This window comes from Polyodon spathula, chromosome 10 (genome assembly GCF_017654505.1).
Source record: "Polyodon spathula isolate WHYD16114869_AA chromosome 10, ASM1765450v1, whole genome shotgun sequence".
Classification (NCBI taxonomy): domain Eukaryota; kingdom Metazoa; phylum Chordata; class Actinopteri; order Acipenseriformes; family Polyodontidae; genus Polyodon; species Polyodon spathula.
This window is the reverse complement of record NC_054543.1, coordinates 21,300,904-21,320,010: the sequence shown is the minus strand read 5'-3', so window position 1 is coordinate 21,320,010 and position 19,107 is coordinate 21,300,904. Positions and strand designations below refer to the sequence as shown.

Below are 19,107 nucleotides of genomic sequence, written 5' to 3'. Positions count from 1 at the left end.
ATCCCCCTTTTTTTGGTTTTACTTTGGGCAGTTGGTTTGGATATTTGGACATATAGATACTCCAGGAAGGGGAGGCTTTACAGAGGAGGGACATTACTTGGTGCCAAAAAAATATTTCTCCTGATCCAAGCGACATGGAGACTGGGAGTTCACTCTGTGTGTGGAGTTCATCATTCTTTGAAGAAACCATATTACAGGTAATCTTCATCTTCTCCCTAATTTGCAATGCCCAATTATTATTATTTTTTTTATCTCTGTTCACCGCTGCAACCCCCAGACGACTCTGGGAACGGAGGCTGAAACATGCGTCCTCCGAAATGTGTTCCTGCTAATATGTCATTTTTCACGCTGTGGATCCACAGTGAAACCACCAGACCCATAGTGCCGGAGGCAACACAGATCTTCACTGCAGACCCGCTCCACTGCAGGCGCCCTATCAGCCACAGGGGTCGCTGGTACACGGTGAACCGTGGATTGCCCTGCCGACCTAAGCCGTCCCTACCCGGGCAGCACTCGGTTGGCAATGACATAGCCTGGATTCGAACCTGCAATATCCAGGCTATAGGGCACATCCTGCTCTCCACGAGGAGTGCCTTTACTGGATGCGCCACTCTGGAGCCCTCAATGGAGTTTTACTTGACTTATGAGAGATACCACAAGCATATAGAACATAGTACAGGTGCCCTTAAACAGGTTGATCACAATCAGACATGTGGTCTTTGAGATTTATAATCCAGGGCTGGCAATAGAATGTGAAACAAGCAATGTGATTGGTCGAGCAAGGTTCCAGCTGTCCTTATATTGGATGGATACGGACAGTTGGAGCCTTGTCACATATTCTAAATCACTGTTCTGCCTCACAGAATTTAAAGTTGGGACGGTAGCCATCTTGCTTTTCTAGTTACAGATGTACAGCTGTAACTGTGAAACTGAGTGACCAATTACCTGCAAAAAAAGCCAACATAATAAGTAGACATGCCAATTTGGATGAAGAGCAATTAATTGAACTGGAAAATAGCAAAAAAAAAAATGGTTAAAAAAATTGCAAAAATAAATAAATAAAATAAATTATACTCAGTCACCCTGACTCTTTTAAAAAAAAAAAAAAAAAACTTCTGCATAATATTCATACCTCTCAGACACATACCTTGAAGAATGACTGAAATCCGAGACGTTGTTGTATTTATTTTTATTCCTCCCGTCTATTCTGCTCAATCAGTGTGTCTGCACTGTCAGTGACAGGGGAAAAAATAAATCGGTGCTGTCTCAACTCCACCCCCTGGTGTATCTGTTCTACAATATAAAAAACAGATGTACAAAATAGAGATGATTCTCTGTCCGCTTTTATGCTGTCACACATGAGCCCTTGGTAAACGACTGCCACCTCGTTTTCGGGTCGGTACGTTAGGGCAACGGAGTCTTGTCCCCTTCCAGGCTGGCCGACTTCTCTTGAACCCTGGGAAAGAACTGTCAGACCAGCCCGTCTTGCTGCTTAGCACCCTCACAGGTCGGGAGGGTGATTTACCACCAAAAATCATTCTATTTCTGTCACAATCGCTAGGTAAATCAAGAGGTGAAGAAAGAAGGAATAAAATAAAGATGTTGGTAATATTGCTGCAAACCCTTTATAGTAAAACCATTGTGACTGAGATGGTTTACCTCAATTCATTATTTCAGTGTCAAAGTTGCTGTATGTTTACCTCTGTTTCTTACATCAGCATGTCTTTGGTGTAAGCATGCATTCTAGTTTTAATTCAAATATTTTTGAAAGTTCAACACCCTTATTGGATAGAAATGTAGGTGTTCATCTATGATTAGCAATACCTTCTGTCCCAGCCAAGTCTGTTCATGTTTAAAATACATTTGTCTCTTGTCTAATTAGGAAAACTGGTCAAAGGGCAGGAACTAGTCTAGAGCAAAGACTGAGTGATTCTGTAACATTTCTTCTTTTTCTTTTTATAATGCAGCTCCAACTTAATGGAGCCTTCAGGCATTGAAGACATCAAGAAAGCTTTAACGCCAAACAGCAGTGCCTACCCCAGGGACGAGGCAAAGGTAAGGCTTTCCACTACAATCACATGCAGGTCCAGTTGTACTCCAATTGAATCCTGTGTTCATAAAAACATTTAATCCATAACTCAAACACACAATAGTGCTGAGTTTAGAAATACTGCAAGCAGCTTAATAAATTAAATGACAAATGTTTAGATGAAGACATTGATCAAGACTTGTCGTTGAATTTATGATGTTTTTTTTGTATTTTTAAATCTGAAAAACATTTCCACACTGAGCATTCATTAGATCTGCCTAAATTTAAGTATATCACCTTAAAACCAAATTATCCAATGTGTGTTTTTATATATACAGTACCAGTCAAAACTTTGAGTACACCTGCTTGAAACCAGGTTTTTCATAATTATCTGTGCTTTTAACTGTATAAACTTGTCTATAAACACTTAATATTTAATTATATGAGACGTGTATTTATATAAGCTGATAACACCGTGTAACAATTTTTTTTTTTTTTTGTTCCTGGGTAGTAAGTGTTATTTCTTAATTGCTTATGCCTCAAAAGTATAGAAAATGGCTATTATTCCCCACAAACTTTGTTTTTGTGACCAGGACAGGTAAATTTCAAAATATCACTATTTCCATTGAGAAAACGGGCGCTTTTATGTCTTTTCGTTCACGTAAAGTCAGAAAAAAACAACATATGAATCCAAATTAACATGTATTTATACTAAAGTAATACAAAAAATGACTACAAAAGCTTTAGAAGTGAGTAGTTTTTCGAGATTTACGATTATACTGTAAATTAACAATTTTCTTGAACATTGCTTTGATACTCCTTATGTTTTGTTTTGTGTAACGTGTTTTCATTTTCAAGTATTTACAGAAACGTATACGACATAAAACATTGTCAATTATGAAAAAAAGTTTCCAGCAAGTGTACTCAAACTTTTGACTGGTACTGTATGTGTGTGTGTGTGTATATATATATATATATATATATATATATATATATATATATATTAGACACACAGTATTCACCCCTACCAATAATGTCACATTTTGTTGAATAACAAATGATGTGTGCACAGTTTTTCAAACTAACTTTTTTTTTTATTATTATTATTCAAAGCTGTAATGGTTAAACTGAACACTGTTATACGAGGAAGAGGTTAAATGTCATAAAATTGAAATTTACTGGTTGCATAGGTGTTCAGCCCCTTAAGTCAGTACTTGGTAGAAGCACCTTTTGCAACAGTAAAAGTCTTTTTGGTTTTTTGAGTCTTGGCTGACTCAACAGGGTTTGAAGTTACCATGGCCCGGCGGCCTGGGGCCGTAGAGAGCGCAGTTTGGCCAGTAGTTATGAAGCACCACAGGACCAATTGGGCCGGTAACATCTTTTAACTGTATAATGTATATAGTATAGTCCACATGTATTCTGTTTTATGAATGCAGAAAAATGGGTCAGTGTGCCAAAAATCGGAAAAACTCCCAACCCCAAAGTGCTGTTGGTAATTTGCTAACCTCAACCTTGATAATTTGCTAACCTCAACATGGCAATTTTTTACAGGTTTTTTTTTTTTTTTTTTTTTTTTTTTTTTTTTTTTACAATTTAGCAACCAATAAGCCAAAAGTAAAGTGTTTAAATCAATAACGATAAAGAAAGAAATTATGAAAAAAATAAATAAAATGAAAATATAGAGTGAATTGGAAGAAAGACTTAATCTGGTTTCATGATGACAGCGAAAGAAATGTCACTTACCCAGACTTGCAGATAAAACAGCAGCTTTTTTGTTAGTAATTCAACAATTAGTTGCACTCATATCCAGTCTCACAGTAATAGTTCACAAGATAGCAGGTGTTTGTCTGCAGTGAGAAACAAAACACACTGATGGATACCCAGGTACGCCACGTGGAAGCTGGACAACCGGATCGAACTGTCTAACATTTTGATTTCACAATCTTTATAGGACTTGTTTGTATCAGCAGTAAGTTGCTGACTTGGGAGAGGCTACAAGTGACAACGATCTGAGAACGATTATTTTGTATTATGATTATTGTTTGAATAGTGTTTACTATTATGATTAGTATAAATCCATTAACCTTTTAGCGTTGCTAACAGCTTGGTTGTGAGTTTGTACACTTGTACACGTACATTTTCAAATCTTGAATACAGTATTTTCATTTTCTGACAAGCACGCCAATACGTGCATCTTAAATGGCTGAAATAATTACAATAGCATATATTGAAAGGCTTCGCTTAGCCACTTTTTATTTGAGACGTGGGTTCGCTTTGGTTACCTTACACATTATTAAACATATAGAAATTAAAAACCATCATGAAAGAATATGCATGCAAGCTAAACTTTTTTTTCTTCCCCCTTTTTGTTTTTTTTTCAGAACCGAGTCTGTTTGTGTTCATAATACAGTTTGCAAGTGCACTCGGCTCGTTTGTATGGTGTGTGAAACGGATGTTTACAATATCCTGCAAGGCATATTGAAATATGGCAGCTATTGCTCCTGTTTTTAATATAGAAAGCAGTGGGGAGCACTTCACTAATTTAATTAATATATTTCATGAATGCCTACAATAATGCAGTTTACCGAATTCTGCACGGTTCTCCCAATGTCGACATTAAACAAAGTCATTTGAGAAAAGATTGAATATATTTAACTGTTTTGTGAGTTTTTTCAAGTTCAGCAAGATTTTGGTGTCTCACCAAAGTTTCTACCAGAGCTTCAGTTTCTCTCACTGTCCTTATAGTTTAGGATTTCCACAATAAAAAGAGACGGGCAGTTTTTTGTTTTTTGTTTTTTTTGTTTTTTTAACTTACTGACCCCGTAGCAAAAATGACAGTATATAAAATAACACAATAATAGTTTCAAAATTAAACATTGTGTGAATTTATTGTAAATGATTACTAATTATTTTATTTTAGCTGTGTGACTGTTTAGTGCTTACGCCACCAGTAATTTAGGGAGTTGAGAGCTGCGACAGAGTTCATCAAACATGTTCTTGTTATTAAATCCAACAGTTTCGTTCAATACCAGATTTGTGTCTTTTATTTAAATTGGAGGGATGTATTAAAATGGACGTGTGTTTGCGTGGATATAGGATTCGTTTCACCGAATCCTAAGTATCTGGCTGAATCCGAAACCGAATCCTGGATTCGGTGCATCTGTAATAATATATACACACATACACAGTGGTTTGTATAAGTATTCACCCATTTGCAAAGTTTTCACATTTTGTTTGCACCTGAGCGTAGTCCACACAATCTACACAAACTACTCAACACACACACACACACACACAAGCATACTCACACACACACACACATATATATATATATATATATATATATATATATATATATATATATATATATATATATATATATATACAGTACTGTGCAAAAGTTTTAGGCAGGTGTGAAAAAATGCTGTAAAGTAAGAATGCTTTCAAAAATAGACATGTTAATAGATTATATTTATCAATTAACAAAATGCAAAGTGAGTGAACAGAAGAAAAATCTACATCAAATCCATATTTGGTGTGACCACCCTTTGCCTTCAAAACAGCATCAATTCTTCTAGGTACACTTGCACACAGTTTTTGAAGGAACTCGGCAGGTAGGTTGGCCCAAACATCTTGGAGAACTAACCACAGTTCTTCTGTGGATTTAGGCAGCCTCAGTTGCTTCTCTCTCTTCATGTAATCCCAGACAGACTCGATGATGTTGAGATCAGGGCTCTGTGGGGGCCATACCATCACTTCCAGGACTCCTTGTTCTTCTTTACGCTGAAGATAGTTCTTAATGACTTTCGCTGTATGTTTGGGGTCGTTGTCATGCTGCAGAATAAATTTGGGGCCAATCAGATGCCTCCCTGATGGTACTGCATGATGGATAAGTATCTGCCTGTACTTCTCAGCATTGAGGAGACCATTAATTCTGACCAAATCCCCAACTCCATTTGCAGAAATGCAGCCCCAAACTTGCAAGGAACCTCCACCATGCTTCACTGTTGCCTGCAGACACTCATTCATGTACCGCTCTCCAGCCCTTCGGCGAACAAACTGCCTTCTGCTACAGCCAAATATTTCAAATTTTGACTCATCAGTCCAGAGCACCTGCTGCCATTTTTCTGCACCCCAGTTCCTGTGTTTTCATGCATAGTTGAGTCGCTTGGTCTTGTTTCCACGTTGGAGGTATAGCTTTTTGGCCGCAAGTCTTCCATGAAGGCCACTTCTGACCAGACTTCTCCGGACAGTAGATGGGTGTACCAGGGTCCCACTGTTTTCTGCCAATTCTGAGCTGATGGCATTGCTGGACATCTTCCGATTGTGAAGGGAAGTAAGCATGATGTGTCTTTCATCTGCTGCAGTAAGTTTCCTTGGCCGACCACTGCGTCTACGGTCCTCAACGTTGCCCGTTTCTTTGTGCTTCTTCAAAAGAGCTTGGATAGCACATCTGGAAACCCCTGTCTGCCTTGAAATTTCTGCCTGGGAGAGACCTTGCTGATGCAGTATAACTACCTTGTGTCTTGTTGCTGTGCTCAGTCTTGCCATGGTGTATGACTTTTGACAGTAAACTGTCTTCAGCAACCTCACCTTGTTAGCTGAGTTTGGCTGTTCCTCACCCAGTTTTATTCCTCCTACACAGCTGTTTCTGTTTCAGTTAATGATTGTGTTTCAACCTACATATTGAATTGATGATCATTAGCACCTGTTTGGTATAATTGTTTAATCATACACCTGACTATATGCCTACAAAATCCCTGACTTTGTGCAAGTGTACCTAGAAGAATTGATGCTGTTTTGAAGGCAAAGGGTGGTCACACCAAATATGGATTTGATTTAGATTTTTCTTCTGTTCACTCACTTTGCATTTAGTTAATTGATATATATATATATATATATATATATATATATATATATATATATATATATATATATATATATAATATTTTTTCTGAAAAACATTACATATCCATTCTAAATTTTTGAAAACAAAAAAAATACTAATAACAATTTGCCTTAAAAAGAATCATTGTGTTAAAAACAGTATCACAGTTTTAAATCGGCAGCATCAATTCAGTTGGGAGCTTCAGTTTACTGATGTCAATTTAGACAACTCTAACAAAACTAGTTTTTAACTCTGTACATTTTCTATTGATTGTTTACCTTATATACACTGCACTGTACCATCCTAGTTACAAACTATTTAAGGGTTTAAAAGTGCTAATAAAAAGAAGGAATTAAATTCCATGCTTCACTAAATCAGGAAGATTAATTATCTTTAACGTGAATTATTTATAGTTCTATAAAGGTGTGTTTTTTTATGTCAAGTGCAAGATAATTGTTATTACACCATTAAGAAAGAAAGAAAGAAAGAAAAGAAATTCCCAACTGTAATTCATGTAAATGTTACATCAGAGCTTTGAGATCATTTTTATCATGCTGTCCATCATTAGCCTTTGAAGACTCTGGACAAAGGTTGTGGCAATTAGACCTGAGTTCATCTTTTATCCCAATGGCATCACCTGCCTGTGTTATAGGAGCTGCGGCTAGATGAATTGTTTGTGTGAGTGCTGGAAATCCTAATTAGGACTGGAGGAGGAGGAGGTGGAGGGGTTAAAGGAGGAAGGCAGAAGATGTGAAAGTAGCTGGATTAATATTCCCAGGGCAAAGCTCCTCATTAGAACAATAATGAGACAATCAGAAAATGCCAAGGGTTTGCTTTATCTCTGCCTCCACCCCTCCCTCTTCTTGCTTTTGCAAAATTGCCAAGGATGCCAGAGAACGTGCCAAGGCTTTGTGAAATTGATCCAATCTTGGGCTAATCTCCTAATGATTTTTAATTAGACCTAAGAAATGAGTTGTCCCTCATGAGGTTGTTTTTCTGCACTACTCTGGCAGTCTGAAGTTATGAGAGGAGTTTTTGACAGAGTTAAGACACGATGAGTAAGACAGCATATCTGACAAAGTGTAAAGGGCAGGAGCTTATGTATCCTAGGCAGAACTAGGGTCTTTTCTGTAGATGTCCACCACAAACTTCTCTGAAAAAATTAAGCAGTTTCAAATATCATTTTAATTGCTTTATTATGTATGTATGTACTGTAAAACTTCAAATAATTGCCTGGTCTCAAAATTAGTGCCTGTCTCCAATACAAGCTGGGCTTGCTGACAAAGGTCTCTATTAAACGGTGGGTCTCTATCATTGCCATTGAAGCTAAGGGAGATGAGGAGGAGCTTGAGTGTAATGAACTGCTAATAAGTGACAACGATGAAAGTGACTCAGGATTAATAAATAATAATAGAAAACATAATTTAAGGAAGGCATACTTGTAATGCATATTTGTTACATTATAATTTTTTTTTTATAATTAGTGTGCTGAAAGTAGGCCAGATACAAACTCACGATGTATTTTAATTTTTAATTTAATTGTTTTGTTATATTAACTTTGAGATTAAACAATAAATTATTTATAATACTTATTGCTTTTATTGTTCATTTTTAAAAGCATTTTAGAAATGTGTATTATTGTTATGATGATGATGTTGTAAGCATAGCCTACATGATCTACACATTCTGATATCTACAGTGCTGTCTTTTAGAGGATTTAACTGTTGTTGTTATTATTAACAATGGTAATTCCATTTTTCAATAGAAATTCACTCTTACTTCTGCTTGTTCATTTTCCAACATTTTACATACCTAATCCTTGTTACCCAGTGCTTATAAAAAGACTGTAATAATACTTTTGCTTCATACTTGAGGGTGTACAATACATTGTAATTTTGTTATAAAACAAAACTGTTATTTAGTTCCCACTGACACACAACCTTTTAACAAAGTTGGTGGAATGTTTAAATTGAGTTACAATGTTGATACAAGGTTGTGTGTTAGTGGATTCTCAATGACCGCATGAAGCATGTGAAGCTAGAGATCAAATATAAACAGCATTCTCAAATAATCACCAGACTACAGTATGCGCCGGGTCTGCTGGCAAATATTGTAAATAAACGGCACAAGCGTTTCATTGAAGTTTTACGGTATGTATGTATGTATATGTATGTATGTATATGCTACCCGTTCTAATGTGGTTGTCAGGGTCCATAATTAGGAGACTGTGTTATTTGTATATCGCCTTGTAACGAATATTGGCATTTTTGTTCTCAGTGATTTACAATGCCCACAAACCACATTAATATTGTAGCATATGGTGGAAAATGAAGGACACACACAATTTGCAGGTACTCAAATCACAGTTTATTGGTGACAATTATTCCCTGGGCCACACCAAAAACAACAGTGGTGTCTTTTGTACACCACTCTTATTTAAATAGTATATATTTTTTTATAATAAATGTTGTAGACTGTAAATAAATAACACAGAATCCAAGGACATTTATACACACTTGTATTGTTTTGTACTTGTACTTGTTTTGTTTAACTGGGAACATTGTAAGTACTGTATGTCCCAGTTTCAACTTAAAAGTATTTAAATGGGGTAAAACAACCAGAAAACAAAATTAGCGGTGTAGATTTTTTCTTTTTTTTGGAGTTTCTACTATAATTTATCCTAGCATAATTCATGATAAAATCACATATATTACTGTTTTAAGTGCAGGATACATATTTAAATGCTTTATAATACACATACATTTAGTCCCTTCAGATCTGTAGACCTGTGTACTTTTTCAGTACTGGAAATATATCATCATCATCATCATCATCATCATCATAATAAAAAAAATCTCAGTTTAAATAGTTAGTTATATTAAATGGCCTAGGTTGGCCAAGGTGTCCTCGGCTCACCACGCACCAGCGACCCCTGTAATCTGGCCGGCCGCCTGTGGGCTTGCCTGTTAGCTGCCCGGGAGCTGCGTTGTCCTCCTACACTGTAGCTCCTGGGTGGCTGAATGGTGAATCCGCAGTGTGTAAAGAAGCTGACAGCACACGCTTCGCAGGACATTGTGTGTTCATCTTCACCCTTCCGAGTCAGAGCAGGGGTGGTAGCGGTGAGCTGACTCTAAATAATAATTGGGCATTTCAGAGAAAAATAACAAAAATAATTGGCAACGACTAAATTAAAAAATAAATAAATGAATAAATAATGTAATGGTTTAATGCAAAAGCTTGTTTTAATGTTGTTTTTATTACACCGGCCAGAGACCCACACTTACAACTGTATTGTCACATTTTCTTTAAATTCTCAAATTAATAAATCGAAACCTATTTAGTAAAAAGAGACCCGGGTAGTTGGCCTGAATACCTACTTTTTGAGCAGGGTTCAGATTTAGCTGAATACTTAGGATTCGGTGAACTGAATCCGAACCCTACATCCACCCAAACACTCATCCATTTTAATACATCCCTCCAATGTGTGCAGTTCTTCTTTAAATAAAAGACACAAATCCGGCATTGAACGTAACTGTTGTATTTAATAACAGGTATTCAAGAACAAGAACACGTTTGATGAACTTTGTCGCAGGTCTCAACTCTCTAAATGACACTGGTGGCACATGCACTAAACACGTTATGCAGCTGCTGAATGTAAACATACCACCCCCCTATATGATTGCAACACAGCAGATTCACTCCCACTTTTCATGGAGTAGAGTTATGCAGTAAACCTGTAATATGTATTAACGGCAAATTGTTGTAGACTTATGTGTTTTGTCTGTGAAACGTGTTCTAGTGCTCATACTGAGATTTAATAAATAAATAAATAAATAAATAAAAAAAACTTGGTGCACAGAAATATATATTTTTTGTAACTTTACAACTCTCAGATGTGCAAGACATTGTTGAACAATATGCTTTGGTAAATTACATTTTACGTTATTGTAATGTGTCAATACGAGTTGAACCATGTTACACACACGGTGCATTTAAATCAACGTGGGTTTTATTTCGCAGGGAGCTCAGATCAGTTTAGATGTCATAAAAGAAAATGGTGGGTTATGGCAAAGATGCAGCTCTCCTTTTTTGTAAAGGTAAAGTAAATGGTTCTGTATTTTGACATTTCTGATGTGGGGGGAGGGGGCTAGCGGTAAATTCTGTAAGTTTCATACTAAAGTCTTATTCAGGTATATATTTCCATTCAGTAATAAAAATTCTATTAACTAAAACGCTCAAAACTATAGTTTGTACGCGTCCCTTGTTAGTAGCTGCCAGTCTGTTTGTTTTTCATTCAAAAGTTTCCTTGAATTTTCTTGACAGTTTTTCTAGATTTGGGATTTGGTTCGGTATATATGTTGTTTAGTAGTTTGTACAACAGATGGGGGTAGCAGATTTGAGGTCACGTTGTCACATGATTTCAATGGAATGAAGAAAACTGCTGAATCCTGGCACTTAAGATTCTCTAGACAAGCTCAAAGCAAGCCAGGTAAAGACAGATCCAGAGAAAAAACAATGAAAACAGTAGAACCCAGAAGCATTCAGAATGACTGCGACACCATAAAACGCTAAAGGAAATGTAAAAGAGAAATGGAAATTATACTTGAAGATAGTTCCTCCTGAGGGAATGATATATCCCTCCAGAACAGTTTAAACACATTCATAAATGTATATGTCAGGACAGCATGGAATGTTCAAACAGTCTTGCAGTGTTTTCATTCAGCAGTCAGCAGGATTTGCCATTTTTCACCGTGACTTCACAACGCAAGCCATGTTAACATTCCTTTTGCCTGAACGAGATTTAAAACTTCAGCCACCTGCTGAATTTAATGATGTTGTGATATGTGGCAGCCAGTAAACAGCAGGGCTCTCCAATTAGGTAAGCATTAAAGATGTGTTCCGTTTGTATCTGTGTTTATGTGGCTATATCTGCAGAGTCAAAAGCAAGACATTTACAGATAAAGTCAACAAGGGGGGGTTCAGGTTTAAAATGATTATTCTGAGCCTCATTTAAAAGGTATTTTAAACTGATTCATCTAGTTTTGTAGTCCTGTTCTTTTTAATGAGTCCTGAAAATCACTTTTTTGATGGGATAATGGGATAGTCTGTGCAGATGTTTCTCTAAATCAGGGAAAATTAACTCCTAATGTTATCAGCCCAGCCACTCTGGGAGAGTGAGTCAGCCAATGCTTTTTCCCCTGGGAAACGAGTGGCCACTTTTATCTTAACATGCGTCGGTCGCCTGTTTACTCTTTCGAGGCTTCAAGGTCTAATTTTGTTTCTCCATTTTGTGACATGAGATTTTTTTTTTTCTTTTTAAACAGAACACAAGAAATCATGATGTCAGGTTTTGTTGAGATTTTATCACCTATAGTGGAGCTAGAGTTATGCAATAATAACTGAGACAGAGGGAATAATTGGCCACACCGATCTGTAATGTGGGGGGTATTAATTGCAATTGTATGTTTCTCCAATACAAGCCAGTCAGTTCCTCTAAGGCAGGGGTTCCCAAAGTTTTGGTGATGGAGAAACCAAAATATGTCCCAAATCATACCTTTTTTATTTCCTATACATTCTTATATTTAAATTAGGAATTTATATTACTACCACTGCAACATTAGCGGCTTTGAAATGTATTTGTATTTTATCCTGTGTCTTGGTACCGCAACAGGCTTAGATTTGAGTACCAATATCATGCTGTCGCATTGTCCTGGTCACAACAATTAAAGAAGATAATACCGCAATAGGTACTCTTAAAACTATACCATTAAACTCTTTTGTGGGTTATTCTTCAGTAGTGAGGCAGAATGCATCTTGACTTGTACAACTAACCACTTTACTAAGAGCTGAATGTATGTACAGTGAACTCTGCTTATTTCAGATCTCTGGGGACCATACAAATAGTTTGAGATGTGCAAAATTTGAATGAAACAAAATGTAAATTGCCCCATGGTGTGGACATTTAGAGCTATTTCCATAGTAAATGTACAGAAATAAAACAGACGTTTACTGTATTTTACCTTGATGTTTTTTATTTATTTTTTATTTCTGAAATCAATTGAAATAATCACACATTTCTATTTAAAGTGCAGCATTAATTATTCATAAATTATGTGCCATTAAATTGGCGCTTTTTATGCAGTTACATATGACTGCTACATAAAATCCTACTAGCTACTGTACTGTAGCCTAACTGTAGTCTTATTCAGAAAAACTGTACAAAAAAGAAATGTAACAGTAACAATTTTAAACTGTAGCAGGTACTGTTCCTACACTAGTACTTTTCCTAACAAAAGATCCAAGTTGAACGCCAAAACTAAAATATTGTACAAAGAGCATTTTCCCGATGCAGTTGAAGCTGAATACAGTTTTGCTCTTAAAATAATAAAATCAAATCTACAACAGAAAAAGTGAAGCTAGCTAGGTAGCTACTTCAGCTGCATAAAGTAATTTAACGTTATTTGGATGGTACCTTCATGTCTTGATATCACAGACTGTGAGCATCTTCCCCCATGGAAAGCGATAGGAGACAACACAATAATAATTTAAGAAAAGTAGAAGCGCATTTTCTTTTCTTAGGCGGTTCCGTGTTATTTTCCTTCAGCACGACAAATCTACTGCGCACTATAGGCGCCATTCTTTTTTTAAAGGGACAGTGCACATATAATGACCGTAACAACTTAATTAATAAAATTGGCTTGAGAGGGTCCATGAACTTTGACTGCTCTGTATTATTAATTTCCACCAAATTACATACGCAATTTTTTACAAACATTTTCAGAAAATGTAATAATAAAGTAAACATTCAGAAAGGGGGTGGGGGGTTGAGGGTGGGCTTTGGGAGGCCGCACCAAACGTCCTTGCGGGCTGCACTTTGGGAATCCCTGGTCTAAGGTAACTAAGAACAAAATGCCTCATACTTCTAGTTTTTACAAGAATTATCTTTTCATTCTTTACAGGAAGGAAACCCTTTCAATTCAGTGGCATCTTATCGCAATCTTTCGTTCGAAGAGGTCGTTCAAGAGTTGATCAAGCAGAAGGAATTAGTGAAAAAGAAGGACGCCCATATTCGCGAGCTGGAGGACTACATCGACGGCCTTCTTGTCAAGGTCATGGAGGAAACTCCCAGCATCCTCAGAGTGCCATACGAGCTAGCCAAGAAAGCAGGGAAATTTTCCAAACAGTAAAACAAATAAAGATTTAATTTCTGTCACGGCGATAAACACCAACGGATCTGATGTATGTAGTACCAGTTTAACTTTCAGTACTGCAGATCTATGAAACTGAAAACTGGAGATGGTGCACAGTACATGTCAATATTGGTCTGGTTTCACAGATGCTGATTAGTATTAATATGGGAGCTTAATAAATATACTGCTATGGCCAAACGTTTTGACAAGTTTAAACACGTGTGTGTGTGTGTGTGTGTGTAGAATGAATAGGGAGTACATAATATAATCATTCTCTCACTTACATATCAGTCATAGATTAATCTCTGCCAGTGACTTTTTCAGTTAAATTTTTGTTTTAGATCTTTTGAATCTGCAGCACTTGATGGGGTCTATTTTAATTCTGTTTACATAGGAAGATCTTTATAATACCCTTTGGGTTTATAAACCTCATTTTTTACGAACCTCATTTCATTGTATTTTTATTCCTTGTAATAATAAATCACCAAGGTAAAAAAAAAATGAGCTGGGTTAATAAAGAGTTAGCATATTTAGATCTACCACTGTTCAGATCTAAAATAGACGTCAGGGGTACTGCATGAGGTAAATAAATAAATAAAACACCTTTTCTAGCACATGTGTCAATGGTAACTGGGTAGTAACAGAAAACTAATCTAAAATCAGTGTTTGCCCTGTATATTGTTATAGAATTGAAACATATACTGTTATATATTAGAATCATAGCATGTCCGTACCTACCAACACACATTATGAAACAAAAGTGCAACCATGGCAACACACACTCAAGGAATTAAAGGTAGAATGGATTATTTTACAAAAAAAGACACATATTAAATACAATATGCAACTGGCATAATTTTTTTTTTTTTTTTTTTTTTTTAATGAACATCCTTATTCATGATTCTCAAAAAGCCTGAACATCAGTGCAAATTCCAGTTATAATGAATAACATTGTATTGTTCTTTGACTATATATTTTTAATTAAGCTGCCTAACTGTCAACGTGGGTTAGACCTACAACATTGACCTTTATCAAAGTTTGTCAAAACTCTTGAAACTGACTTGTAAAACAGCCAGATGTCAGCCTTTGTTATGTTACCTATGTCCAGGAAGCCAGTTGTATAAAGCATGCCAAGCGAAAGACAACCCATTTGTGCAGAAGTATGTGTGAGATATTGCAGATGTTTCTTCATGCGTCTCCTGCAAAGTTAATATTGTGCACTAGTGGAGATTTACCAACGCTGCAGTCTTCGACCTGAAAAAGTGTTGTTTTTAATGTGTTTCTATTTAGAACACAGTTTTTTATGACCTTGATACTTCCAATGCTATTTTTGACCTTGCAGACTGCAAGACTTGGGAACTTCATAGCAACTGTTTTGCAGTCTGCTTAATGCATATGGAAAAGTTCTTAATATACCACAGAACCACATTAAAAAATGCTGACGTACATAGCAAGCAGTAACATGGGATTGTTCATGCGATGGCGAGGGTCTTGGTAATTAGGATTGTGAAGATTTATTTTTATTTTTTGCTTTGTTTTTTGTTTCGTGCAACTGACAATTCCAAATATGTTGTAACTACATGACAACTACCTTAAAAGCATTTAAAAACTTTAATTGTATCGCAGCCTTACTATATTAGCTGGGGTTTTTTCTGTTTATTTCTTTGATATGCACTTTTACATTTTTCTTAATATAAAGAATTGCTTTAAAAGAACATTATTACAGTCTTCAAACAATTAAACCAGATTAGGTATGAGCAAACTATTAAAACGACCTACTTCCTGTTTTAAACTTTTTGTGTTTGTGCCTCTTAAAACACTAAGCTCTACCATTTATTTATATGTGGCTTTACTATTATAACAATTTATGTAGCAATTCAGAACACTGGTTATATACCACACTGCTAAAAAAATAAATAAATATAATAATAATAATAATAATAATAATAATAATAAAGGTTCACAAACAATACTGTCATTAGTTTATCCCATGTATGTAGCTAGCACTAAATCACCATAGTCAATAGCAAATAGTTATAGAAAGTGTTTAAAACACTTGTGTTGTGATAAATTAAACAAAACAAAAAAAGTTTTAAAATTCCAGAATGTATAAACTAGAAAAAAAAAAAAAAAATGCCTTCTGTTATTTACCATACCGGTACCTAAAACAAGTGTCAAAGAAAGCTTATTAACTTTGAATGAAATTTGAATTGAAGTCATAATTAAAACACAATCTAGAAGAACCTGTACTGTAAGGATGCAGGGGACTGTAAAATATAAAATAATATCAAGTCATCCACATCCACAATCGTAGCAGTGCCAAATATCTGTAGCATTAATTTTAAGTTAATATTTGCTTAGTTATGTAATTATTGCCAAATGCTTGCAGCTTAACTTTGGGTGTGTACGTCTTAGAGTGAACACAGACAATGATATTACTGAATACCTAATACAGAACCATGCTACATTTATATACACGTCTTTTTTTCATTCTAATTTTATTGAAATCAGTAATAGTACAGTTTTAAAATTGTAGAAGACACGGATATGAAATATATGTTTCCCATATACTGCACTAATTTATAGTTAACACAACAATTGTTAAAAGGAATATATATATATATATATATATATATATATATATATATATATATATATATATATATATATAAAATAGAATCAGAATCATTGCGCTACCTTTCATGTGAAAAAATATCCAGTGCTGGTGGTATTCTGCAAGACATAGCACACTGCTTTCCAAAAGTACTTAAGAAAATGTCTGTTTTCATTTCCATATGAATGTCTAGAGCAATTATTAAACCACTGACTGCTACTACATTAAAATTAGCTGATGCTTTGTATTCAACTGTGTTGCCATCAAGGAGTTTACCAATGTGACTTGGAGAATATTCCTTATTAAATAGTGTGGGCGGCTCTAGAGGCTGAATAGATTGTACTTTAGAATGGACTACTTGACTTAGTTACCTAGTAAGGGTAATGCTAATGTAAATAATAATAATAATAATAATAATAATAATAATAATAATAATAATAACATTTTTAAAATGAGAAACTAGATGTACTAAAATTACACTGTGTGTCCCCAGACTTTCTGACAACAATTTCCTATTTGTGTTTGTTTATTTTGCATTTTGAGTTCAAAATGTGTCAGTGGTTATAGAAAATGTTGTCTCATATTAATCTGGGAGAGTCGACATCCTTTTACAGATACTGCTTTTACTTTTTTAGTGGAATGATTATATGATTATTTTTGTTTTTTTTTTTTTTTTTTTTTTTTTTAAACAGAGATTTGTTTGAACTAAAGTTGCTGTGTCCCTTATGTTATATTTTCTTTCTTTTTTTTTTTGTCACCTTTTAAGACCAAGTTGAAAATATCAGCTCCATAGCTGCTTCCTGTAAAACACAATGTATTTGTTTTGTTTTGTTTTGTTTAATTCCATTAGCTATTAGAAAGCTTAAAAATGTCATACACAACCCCTGACTTCTGCAAGAATTAGCAGGAAGGGAAAATCCAGATGAAACTAGGTGAAGCATACACATTTCATCTAGTGCCTTCAGCAGTCAGTGTTACAGAATGCCTATTTGGCTCACAGAGTGACATAGGCCTGAATTAAACGAAAGTATAGCCAGCTATAGCCACACTTTATAGTCATGGCAGCACTATTATTCTGATTTATCCCAGGCCTCAATGGCAAGCAAATGTCATGGTTAAAGGATCGACTAAGAGCGGGTCGATCCTCTACTGGTAGCAAAACAAACTTGTCCATGTTGAACTTGATATCATATATATATATATATATTATATATATATATATATATATATATATATATATATATATATATATATATATATGATATATAATATATATATATATTATATATATATAACTCACACCCTATGTGATTCAGTTATTATTAGTAGTAGTAGTAGTATTGAATAATTAAATAGGGTTTGGTACTGATTAAAAACTTTTTTCCCTGTTTTTATGTTTTCTTATATTCTTGAAAAAAAATAAGGAGTAGACATAACCCATCTAGGTCTATCTTGGATGTTTTTTTGTAATACATTTTCTTAGCCAGTTGTGCCAGAATTGTAGTAATCTTTCTGCTACACCGCTGGTTAGATTTTTATCATGGTCTCCAACACTGAAGAGGCTTAATGAGTCATGTAAAGGATTTATTCCTAGTAAAGCTGTTTCTTGAAAGCTGTTCTGCCCAGCTTAATTCAAAAATGTTTGTTTCCTGCATTATTTTAAAACTTTAATGCAATTAGTGCCTGATCAATAAAGCATTTGATTACTGTAATGTACACGTGCAAACTTTTTGTCAGTGTAGCTAAAAGGGTCTTTTCCTTTTGCATGTTGGAAAGGGAACAAAAAATGTAATGAACGGGACACTATTTAACTGCTGCACCCTGATACTACTGGCAAGCTGTTATGTATATTGTGAAATCAATTATTCAGTCACTGATTTGAATTTGGGGAATATTTCTGCACGGTGCAAAAATTATGGTATAGGATTTATGCTGGGCTGAATGAATTTCAGGTACAGTATAATGTATTAATTGTGTTCATTAGGAATTCAGCCTTTTAATGTCAGGTCAGCTTTGTCATCCATAACTATTAAAAACTCAATAGTGCTGAATTTAAAAATGTTAAAACAACCGCCATTCAGTGTCTTCAAAGCGTTTGGGTTTGAAATGAGGGTACTGAAATTGATTCCAGGTTTTTTTTTTTTTTCCTATGTCAACCAAATAAAATACAATTTTATTTTATATAGTTTTGTATGGTTTTTTAGGTTTCAATATAGGGCAAAAGACTGGTACATATTAGTACCTTGAAAATGTTACCTTAGAAGTGTCTAAATGGTGGATTGCAGCAGAGTCTGTGTCTTTTATTTTAATTTGCATATTATTACATTATACGTTCTGCATAATGCAATGCATTTTATAGTACACTGCGATAGTCTGTTACATAGGT

The 19,107-nt window shown here is 35.1% G+C and overlaps 1 protein-coding gene across 1 annotated transcript in view; it reads left to right on the top strand.

Annotated features, from left to right (window-relative positions):
- The window catches only part of LOC121322464 (rab11 family-interacting protein 2-like), a 39,134-nt gene extending 22,467 nt beyond the window's left edge, over positions 1–16,667 (top strand). The window contains exons 4-5 of the mRNA XM_041262499.1: positions 1,968–2,055; positions 13,877–16,667. Coding sequence (XP_041118433.1) covers positions 1,968–2,055; positions 13,877–14,104 — 316 coding nt within the window. The 3' untranslated portion in view covers positions 14,105–16,667. The remainder of the gene's footprint in view (positions 1–1,967; positions 2,056–13,876) is intronic.
- The last annotated feature ends 2,440 nt before the right edge of the window (positions 16,668–19,107 follow it).